Consider the following 11,060-nt stretch of genomic DNA (forward strand, 5'->3'; position numbering starts at 1 on the left):
GGGACACAAGGACTGGAGCCATTCAAAGCCAACCCTTACAGGGGAACTAAAGCAGTATGAGTTCCTGGGGTAAAAAGTATCTTCAGGTGAGCTTTACTAGCTACAGCTAATGCTCATGAACCAACCTAATGCTAGAAATGGCCAGATGGCAGGACAGTGGTGCCATCTGTGAGGTGGGAAGAATGTAAACAATCTTCCAACCTGTTAACAACCTCTACCTCTCTATCTGTCTAGGACCATCAGTGTAAATCTTAAGGCACTCTACAAACACTAATTAGTCCATCCTAATGATGCCCCTGGGAAACTAGTATTGCTCCCGTATTACAGATGAGGCTTAACACTCTTGTCCAGGTTCATTGTGGGAGTTTGTCTATCCCTTTGCTCTCCTGGCTCCTAGTCCTCTACTTGGATGACCTCTGTCTGCCAGGGCTGCAAAGATTGGCAATGGGTGCTGTTTCAAAACCAACTGAAAGATTTAAATGCTGGTTGGAAATATAACTGAGGAAGGTGAGTTTATAGTAACCTAGTTAATGTCAAATATAAGCTCAAGGATGAGGCAGGCATGTTTAAAGTCAGAAAAGCTTCTGTAAGGCCTGGTCTATGCTAATGTTCTACTGGTGTCAGGGGTTTCTAACCAGTACAGTTATACTGGTATAACTGTGACTGCAGCTATATTGGTATAAAGGTGCCCTCTATCAGTAGAGCTTATTTTGTTTCCTGAACCAGAAACAGGCCTACTAGTGTAAAGTCTCTGGTATAATTACATCCATACTGTGGGGTGGCTGCTTTAACAATACATGGGGATAGTTAAAGTAGTCAGACCTGCTCTGCTCTAGACAAGCCCAGAGTCAAGACTCTGGAAAAGGAGCCCTGTGAAGGACAACGTGTTTTCCCTCTGTCAAGGCTTCCTTTACTCACAGGGTGTGTCTGTTGGATGCAGCAGGACAAGACTGAGTGACTTAGTGTGGAGATCCTGTGATGTCCTCCACCCAGAGGAGCAGTACCAACCTTGTGATGTTAAAGGAGATCTTGGAACATGGGTTTGTGGCAGGTGCTTCCAGCTGTATCAACTTTTCTCCAGGCATCAGCTACTACTTGGAGACTGACAGTACCTCTAAACCAGATGCCTGGGATGGCATCCTTGACTTGGAGAACACAACAAAAGGTAGTTCTCAGCTTGTCCTCAAGTGGCCAGAGTCTCTGAGCAGTTGTGTGAAGGGTGACCTGAATTGTGTGACCCAGGGCCTTTGTGATGGTGGTCTTGCTTGCTTCTGCAAGACCCCCAGTGTTCCAGTTGCCTTTGACTTGTCCAGTGTGGCTTCTGAATCCAACAGCAGAGTGAACTCAATAGTAGATGTATTTTGTGATGCCAAGTCCTCCACACCATGCAAGGAAGAAAAGCTCCGCAAATCAATGGACAACTTGCTCTCCAAAAGCTCTGAGATAACAACTGACTTCTCCAGTCTCAGGAAACCACCTCCACCCATCTGGGAGATCTCTGAGATACCAGCCCTGCTGGACAACACTCTTTCTCTGGATGCAAGTGTAGAAGAGCTGAGGTCACTGGGATCTCTGAAACCAGATACCCCATCTCTGGAGAAATCTGTCTTTGCTATTGCTTTGGCATGGCCTGGTGCAGCTACCAAGAGACCTTATGCTCCTGGCTTCAGGTCTCTCAGTTACGATACCCAGGGGAGTGAGCCAGAGCCCTTAGCTGTGGCTCACTGCATGAAGCCATTTGACTTTGCTATCCCCTCTCTGACAGATGGAGTGACAAGCCAAATGGGCCACAAAAATCAAAACTCCTCAAATGAGAGAGGAAAGGAGTGATCTTAGCTCAGTGCGATGGCCAAAGCCAACAGGCTAAGCACTAAGCTCTCTAGTGACAATGTTACTTGGGATTCTCTCTGGTAATGCATGTGCTCTGCATCATAGTGCAAACATAAGTGATACATGGTCCAGGGTGTTTGTTGCACAAGAGGCTAGTGTATAAAGCCTGACTGGAGTTGGGGGTTTTCATCTGTGTCCAGGAAACTAGCTCACCTCATGGCAAATCTCTAAAGTCTCTTAACAAATAGTTTCAGCTGCAAATGGTGGGAACCATCCTGGGTGAGGCTCTATTGCTGTGATGCCCTCTCATCTCCACCTGGGAAAGGACCTTTTTAAAAAAAAAAAAAAATTCTAGTGTGGAAACTTGGTAGGGGCACTGCTGGGTGGAGGAAGCTGTTCTGAATTCCTAGATAAGCTTGGTGGGTCTTTTTAAATTAACTGGATGTTGACTCTTGCTCAACAGCACTGAACTTGATTTGTGACCTTCATATTGACCAGAATGCCTTGTAAAACTCTGTCTTAATTGTTTGTAGTGTGCAAATAAAGAGAAGAACTCAATCTTGTGCATAGCTATTACTACTGGACAGCTGGCATGCCTCAAGGTAATGAGACCCTCTGCTCCTTTTGCTCAGGGAACACAACGCTATTGTTCTCCTTCAGCTCAGCTGTAGGGGCATGTTCCCATTGGTAATATTTATGGGGGAAAGCAGCCAGCTGTTAAATAGTGATTTGCAGGTTAAGTGTACCTATCATGCAAGAGGCTTCAAAAATAAAAATACATGAACTAGAATACCTGACAATGCAAGATCCTAACTTAATTGACCATACTGAAAAAATGGTGGAATGACCAGTCAATTGGCTACTCTAACTGCTACATAAAACGACACAGGAAGGATGGATTAGGTCAGAGTTCAGGGAGTAGCACTATACCTACAATCTTGGTAGAATGGAGCATGCAGCACAAACTGAAAGGATACATGAAGTTTCTGCACAGGAGACCAAACAGAGATCTACATCTAAAACCAGTAATTATGGGTAATTAATTGTTGGGACATTTCACCTACAAGACAATACTTAGAAGTAATTGTTTCAGGTGAGGAGAACAGCTCATTCAAAACATGAGCCTATTTTCAACCTAGCCTAAACTAATTGGCTGAGTCACTAAGGGGGGATCCATGAAGAGATTTAAGCCTTGACTCTCGCTGTTGTAACACTTCACTTTTTTGATGCTTAGAAAATCAAAGGAACAACACTGATCCATAAGCCACATTGACCCCTAGGCTCCCTATACAATGAATGCAAGAGAGGGGCACCTAAGAATGAGCCACAAGAGCCAGTATACCAGGTGCGGAGCTGCCTGAACTAGCCAGTGGGAGAGATGGACATGAGAGGTCTAAGTGCTGGAACTATGGGTGCTGCAGCACCATCTGGCTTGAAGTGGTTTCCATTATATACAGGGTTTACAGTTTGGTTATAGGGCTCTTAGCACCCCCACCCACCCCAAATTGTTCCAGCATCTGTGATGAGGGCTATATACTAAGCCCTTCCTTCTCTCTGAAATACAGAGATACCTATCTCTGCTTCCCAATCTACAAATGGGAACCAGCTGCCTGATGTGAGGGGGTTTAGGCACCTCATGCATTTCTTGTGGGAATAAGTTTAGCCACATGCCTTGCTCCACATAATAGCTGGAGGAGGAGGTGATGCCACCTTGACACCTAGCTTGGTAGGTAGAGCACTCTGGGGATAGAGGAGACTTGGGTTCAATTCCTTTCTCTCTGCCTGGGGGGGAGGAAGAAGTTGAATTGGGGGGGCCTCCAGAGGATGCTCTAACTACTGAGCTATGGGATATTCTGACACAGAAGTCCCTTAATCTTTCCTGTTCCACTGTGGATTTAAAAGGAAGTGACTAGAGCGGGGCACTGGACCTTGGCTCTCCTGCCTCCCATGCAGGTGCCCGAACCACTACTATAGTCATTCTCTCTCTGGCCCAAGGTCTGTTCCACTGTGGATGAATATTTAAATAGCCATTAGATGTGTGAGAAAGACAGAGTCCTTTGAGTTAAAAGCCATAAGGGGGATAATAAAAGTTGGTTCTGAATGGGATGTGATCCTGTAGGCATGCTCACAGACTGCCTACAGGATTGGGTCCTGCATGTAACTTAGGTGGCCAAATGCCTGTCTTCCCCAGTTTGTGTATTGTTCTGGGGCTTTGGGAGGTAGGCATCTGGCTGCCTAGAAACAGTGGTTCTCAACCAGGGGTACATGTACCACCACCACCCCCCTCCCCCCCAGAGGGAAAAGCTCATCAGATATTTGCCTAGTTCTACAACAGGCTGCATAAAAAGCACTAGTGAAGTCAGTACAAATGAAAATTTCATACAATGACTTCCTTATACTGCTCTATATACTCTGCACTGAAACAATTATATTCCAATTGATCTATTTTATATGGCAAAAATGTGAAAGTATGCAATTCCAGTAACAGTGTGCTGTGACATACTTTTTTGTATTTTTGTCTTTTTTTCTTGTAAGCAAGTAGTTTAAGTGACATTAAACTTGGGGGGGAGGGGTACACAAGACAAATCAGACTCCTGAAAGGAGTACAGTAGTCTAGGAAGGTTGAGAACCACTAGGCTAAAGGAAGGCAGTAGTACATCTGCTCAGAGGCAGAAATGTATAGGTTTAGTTAATTCAGACCCTGAAAACTTAGGTGCTGAATGAGTTTAGGTACCTACTGCAGTCGGCAGCAGTTCTGTGCCACCAAAACTGCATTAGGTATCTAAGTACCTCTTGACAGGTTTCAGAGTAACAGCCGTGTTAGTCTGTATTCGCAAAAAGAAAAAGTAGTACTTGTGGAACCTTAGAGACTAACCGATTTATTAGAGCATAAGCTTTCGTGAGCTACAGCTCACTTCATCGGATGTTGCATCTGATGAAGTGAGCTGTTGCTCACGAAAGCTTATGCTCAAATAAATCGGTTAGTCTCTAAGGTGCCACAAGTACTACTTTTTTCTTTTTAAGTACCTCTTGTGGACCTGGGCCTAAGTGTCAAATTAAACTCCAAATCCTTTGAAGCAGTGTTTAAACTACCACTGACCTAAAAACTTTGAAAAGGGAAATTTAACAAAACACTTCAAGTCCCTGAAACTACAGTGAGGAGAAGCCCTCTGTAGTGGGGGACAGAACACATTTATACAACAGATGGGCTGGAAGGGCAGGTTAGTACCTGAAACTACTTGAACCCAGTTTAACAGATTACAAAGTGATTGCCCCTCTAAAATGGGAAATATTTCTTTATTCATTTCATCTTTAAATTAGGGCATGATATTTCAGAATCTACAGCCTTTTGTCCATTACTTTAAGGTAGCAACTAGATAATGTCATTAACACTACACCCCACTTTGGGCCAAGAGCTAAACTACCCTCTGGCCATTGAAATGATGGCTCTAGAGGGGCACCCTCTAAGCACCTGAGCTGGGATCTGGGCTATGCCGCGCAAGGCTGGCAGGTAGAATAACTTCACATCTCTGCAAAATCTAGTGTGTTTTTGTGTAACAGTTTTACACCCTAAATATTTGGAACAGGATCCAGTAGAGTTCCCAATAATTATATTTAGTGGGGTTGTGCTTCTGAGGGGAGAGAAGGGAACCCCTTCTCCCCCCCCTTGTCTATATCACTAAGTGAACTGTTACCCCCCAAAGCTGTAACTCTGGCAAGTGGAGCCAGCCCTGCCAAATCTCAGCCTTGCTGAAGGAATCTCTCCTGGGTTGATTTTAAGGTCTCTCCCCGTCTTAAGAGACATTTAAAAGTCTTATTCCGGACTCTTCGGCATCTCTCCCCTACTTGACCCCTGCTCACCTGCCCTGAGTAACTCTCCTAACAGCGGCGGCCTACAGCAGGACGGGCCCAGCCTTAAGGCGGGACTAAGGCAGCAGGGGCGATGCAAGACATTTACACAAAGAAACAAGATGGCCGAGCTCACACGAGAGCATTACCCCGGCGTAAAGCTTAGCGGGGGCTGCCTGGTTTGTGAACTAAAAGGGCCGGGCCGGGGGAAGGGAGGCTAGCGCACAAGCAGCCGGCGGGGGACAGCAGCCCGGGCGGGGCACGTAGGAGGGGCGGACGGGCGGCGTGGGAGAGGGCGAGAGCCGAGGAGGGAAATCTGAAGTCGGCTTGTGCCTGCCGGCGGATAACGCCTCCTGTGTCCGTAGGAGCCCGGGGAAGCGGATCCGTGGGCTGGGGGGGTGGGAAGGGCGTTTGCGCGAACATCCCGCTGTACCGCTGAAGGGAGGAGGAGAAAAAGGTTTATACCTCCCTGAATCCCCACCCCCACCCCCTCGGCCGTGAACCCGGCACGGCTGGGCGCAGGGCTGCACGTCTCACGCGCACGAGCGGGGCTGGCACGACACGTGCACGAGCCCGAACCCGAACCCCCCCCCCCCCCCGAGGCGGCGGCGGGGGCGGGCGGGGGCGTGTGGGACTCTGACTCTCTCTCTCTCTCCCTCCCTCCCTCCTGGCACTAGGGACACAACCCTCGCCCTCCCCGGCAGCCGGGGGGGGGGGGTGTATGAGCCTATGCGGCGCGGGGCGGGGGGGGAATGCAGTTACCTCAGCAGCGCCCCGGGGGCCGCGTGAGTGGCGGAGCGCCGCGGGAGAGCAGCCATGACCGGCTCAGCATCCTGCAGGCTGAAGTGCTGCGAGCCCGGGTCTCTGCCTTAGCTCAGCCCCGGGCAAAGCCCGGCCCGGAGACGGGACGGACGCGGCATCCCGAGACCCCCCACCCGCCAGTGCCTACACGTGGGCAAGGAGAGTCAGCCCGGCGGCGGGGGCTGGGCCGCTGCGGGTCCCTCTTCAGGCCGGAAGAAACCCAGCCTGCGCCCTATGGGAGCCTGGCAAGGACAAAAGAGCAGCGCTGCTCTTTAAAGGGGGCTGCGCGGACGGTGGCTTGTTGCCAGTCCCAGGGGTCCCACGGGCGAGAGAGCAGGGCCTCGCTGCGGCGGGCACCCCACACGTCCATTGAAGCTCGGATGCGAAGTGACAGGCCCAATCTGCAGCAAGGGAGCTGGGTTAGCTGTTGGGGAAAGCGGTCTTGCTGTAAGGGCAGTTAAGCTCTGGAAGAGGCTGCTCAGGGTGGCTGTGGAATCCCGCTGGTTCTGTGTAGAAACACACACAGTCCCTGGCGCATTTACACTCTACCTAAAGAAGCCAGGTTGGAGAAGGGAGTATCATTATCCCCATTTTACAGATGGGGAAGTGACTAGCTCAAGGGCATGCAACCCCCTGAAAAGGTTTCAGGTCCCGCTTAAAATCTCCATTTTAGAGATTGGGCAAGTCACTTCTCTGTTTCCCTAACTCACACAGCCTGGAATAGATCATGGATCCCATGACTCAGAGGTCTGTCCCTTAATGGCTTAGAACAGTGGTTCTTAACTCAAACTATGGGTCAGGACCAGGGCTGGCTTAGACTTGCTGGGGACCGGGGCTTCAGTCTCCGCTCCTGGGGTCATGTAGTAACTTTTGTTGTCAGGGGGGTCACATAGTAATTTTTGTTGTCAGAAGGGGGTCATGGTGCAATGAAGTTTGAGAACCCCTGGCTTAGAAGATGCTCCCTCTTCTAAGTGTTTATAAAGCAGCTGAAGTCTTTTCTCATGTAGGATTAATGTTGGGGCAGTTTTTAGTCACTTCTCTTGTGAAGTAGGATTTTGCAATGTAGGAAGGTGCTGGGACATTCAGAATTGAGGTAGCTTGGTGCATTATTTCTGTAATCATTTCATATGGCCCTCATGGAAGGAAGTGGGTCAATTAGGAACTTCTCACATGACCTTTGTTTTCAGGGGCACCTCTCATCCTACTTCTAAAGTTCCCTTCATTCTGTATCTGTCTGGTATTTCTCATTTTCATTGATGAAAATTATTTACAATAGACATAGACACAAGAAATGGAGAACAAATAGTCACTTCTACTGACAGAAGGAATCCTGCAGCATTTTAAATTTTGTGCAAAAATAATTTTGGTGTCCCTTATTATGGATGAATTCATCATTCTGACTGCATCCTATATTTCAGCCTTAACAGATGAATAAGTCTGAGGAAAAGGTGGAGGTTTGGTAAACTGGCATGGGGAGGAGATTCCACAGAGAGGCACTGATTCTTGCTTGTGGATGGCTTTAGGGTAATAATAAATTATACAGTAGTTTATTCATAACCATGGAGTTCTTGAGCAGGTGTGAATAGTATCTTTGTTCTCTGCCACCACTCCCTGGATGACTCCAAGTAGAAGATCTCTTTAAATATTCTGTTAATTTGCAGTAGGTGTTACCAATGTCAAATCTCCCAGTTACTAGTCAGAATCATAGCTAGCTGAAAAGAGACAATGCTCTAGAAGTTAGCCTCTGATCAGTTTAACAGCTGAACAGTCAACCTCCTGCTTAGGTCCCTAAGGAGAGAAGTTGGAGCATATGAAGAAGAGAATACACTCCTTCAGGCTAATGTAAGGGGCTGTGATGCAATAAGCCCCACAAGTGTAGAGATGAGAAGTCTGTTTCTGAAAGCAGCACTCATTTTAATTTCCTTCTGGGTGTGATGCAGGTTATTCTGCAATGCTCCTTTACAAGCAAAGCATCAGGCTAGGGTGCAGAACTGACTCACAAAAGCACCACAGCAATTAGGCTTTTTCTTATTCTGTGGCTGTGTTTACACAGGCATATATCACATCCATCACACATGACTATGGGGGTCTGAGTGTACACACCGCTCAGATACTTGAGGGTTAGAAGACAGGGTAGAAAAACATCTACATCCTGTCTACATAGTAATCTCTGCTTGTGCAGAATTATAGGCTGATTTTTGGAAGTATAAGAGACAAAGCCTGTGTGACACTGAAGCCTATCTGTGATTAGTATCTAGCAAATAGGGAGTTGCATATTGCACAGTTAGTAAAAATCAAGGCTACACTAGTTACAGCAGTTCCACTGCATACCAATCCCTGCCCTCTGACTGGCTACTGCTCTTAAACCACCATCCACATGGCAAAACAGCTATGATGGTTTCAACTTCTATTAGGGGAATGAAATGAAAAGGAACTACATAATCATGAGATTTCAGTGTAAGTGGAAGGATTCCTGATAGAGGGGGCCAGGAGCCACTGTCTTAATGGATGCTAGTTGTTTTTTTGTTTTAAAGGAGAGAAGTGCATGGTTATCCCTATCTACATATCAGCTTGGGAAGCTTACTCTGCAAGTTATAACAATTTAGTGAAAATGCTTCCCTTTGTTTCAAAGCTCACTACAGTAGGCCCATGAGCAATGCAAACAGGGACACCAGATATACTGAAGGATAAACCCTAGCTCTTGGTTGGTCACACACTGCTTACTCTGCATTCTTAGAGGGCCCTGCTGACTTATTTCTAAAACATATTATTGCAACAACAAGCACAGTTGGCAAAACACCTTTTAAAAGCTTTCTAAAGGAAGCATTTATTTACTGTCTAAAATATAAACACAGAAGAACAGCACAGGCTGGAGCTATCCATCACTCCCTAAATACCAGTAGGATTGCTGGAATCTGTGGTGCTTTGGTGAATGGTATTGACACAGTCTTGGAAAGATTGAGGTGGTTGTGTAAATCTTCAGCTGGATTGTACTAGCTAGTGTCCTGGGTGAACGGGGTAACTAGTTTGTAAGAACACAAAGCACACCAACCTTTTTTGAAAAATGTGATCTCTGACCAAGCATGATCATCTTCCACCACTGCCATAGAGCTGTTGGGGCGGACTGGGACCCTACGGAATTTAGAAGTTCTACACTTGTCTAAACAGTAAAGGATGCTGGGGACCATATTCATAGCTGGCACAAGTAAGCAAAAGCTTTTGAAGTCAATGGAATTGCCACTTCTGCCAGCAGCATATAGTGCATATTTGCATAGTGTCAACAGCATGCTAGGTGTTTTAGGCAGGAAAGAATGCTAGCTCCTCTTCCTGACAAGCAGTGTAAGCTGATGTTTTAGCATCCATGCGGGGGGGATAGGGCAATAGCAGAAAGAATAGGATTTTCACTCATCTTCACTACACCACTGAGGAGAGGATAAAAGGTGAAAAGGCCTTTCCGAAGAAGCAACTTTGAAGGTAGTGATAGGGCAGACCAGGACTACAAGCAGGTGCCAGGGATAGAGGCCTGCATCTCAGACACGAGCAGAGAAAGGCGGTGGTTACTTGTGCATAATACACAGTTACATATGAGGAAGGGGTGCTCTCATGCAGTGCCAATTACAGGTTTAAAAACTATTAAGAAAAATAGATGTCCTTGCCCCTCTTGACACAAGCAGCTGGTTATTAACATTGGAAGAATGCGAAACCTTTTCATCATTTATGCTTTCGGTTTTCTTGTTTACTCTACACTCAGCCCTACACTCAGCTTGTACAATTAAAGATCAATCACTTCCACTTTAATTTCAGTTCTTATGCAGTAACTCAGGGCTTGTCGACACTTACCTGGGGACACATGAGCAGCAACTGATGAATCGGCGGTCAATTTAGCTAAATCGACCGCCGATCGCTCTCCCATCAACTCCTGTACTCCGCCAGATGGAGAAGAGTAAGGGCTCCCGTCGATATCATGTAGTGGTACACTGATCTAAGCTAAGCTATGCTGATTTGAGTTACGCTATTCATGTAACCCAAATTGCGTAGCTTAGATTGAATTTCCCCTGTAGTGTAGACAATGCCTCACGGTTGCAGTAAGCAGGTGGTAAATAGCCCATGGATAGAATAAATCCAAGCAAAAAGTATGGTGTGGCTTTCTGGTTTTGAAAAAACACCTTACACTGTAGGCATTGTGTGAAAATGTTCCTTTTGAATTCTATGTATTCTTCCACATGGCTGCCCCTACCTTCTAAATTTACATGGTGCCTTACACTTTACAAAGACTGATCCACAAAGAATCTTCTTATCTTTGCCTAAGTATACTCCTTTCCCTCTATTTGGAAGCTCATCCTTTTCCTCTGTAGTGACAAACCTACTTCTCTTGACTGTCAATCAGGAGGCAGCCACAGGGTGAGAGATTAGCATATGAGTTTCAGTCCCAATTCTACTTATAGCTACATACTCTGCTCTCCAGCACACACACAAAAATAAATAAATCACAGATGAGTGGCCTCTCTTCTACTATGCAATTAAAAAACAAGCATCTGTAAAACAAACATTTTATACTCAAACAAATTCTGCAAGCATTA

The 11,060-nt window shown here is 46.5% G+C and overlaps 1 protein-coding gene across 1 annotated transcript in view; it reads right to left on the reverse strand.

Annotated features, from left to right (window-relative positions):
• MYBL2 (MYB proto-oncogene like 2) overlaps positions 1 to 6,719 on the reverse strand; it is a 39,904-nt gene extending 33,185 nt beyond the window's left edge. Inside the window, exon 1 of the mRNA XM_073309806.1 lies at positions 6,442 to 6,719. Coding sequence (XP_073165907.1) covers positions 6,442 to 6,497 — 56 coding nt within the window. The 5' untranslated portion in view covers positions 6,498 to 6,719. The remainder of the gene's footprint in view (positions 1 to 6,441) is intronic.
• Positions 6,720 to 11,060: the final 4,341 nt, after the last annotated feature.

Source organism: Lepidochelys kempii, chromosome 13 (assembly GCF_965140265.1).
Source record: "Lepidochelys kempii isolate rLepKem1 chromosome 13, rLepKem1.hap2, whole genome shotgun sequence".
Classification (NCBI taxonomy): domain Eukaryota; kingdom Metazoa; phylum Chordata; order Testudines; family Cheloniidae; genus Lepidochelys; species Lepidochelys kempii.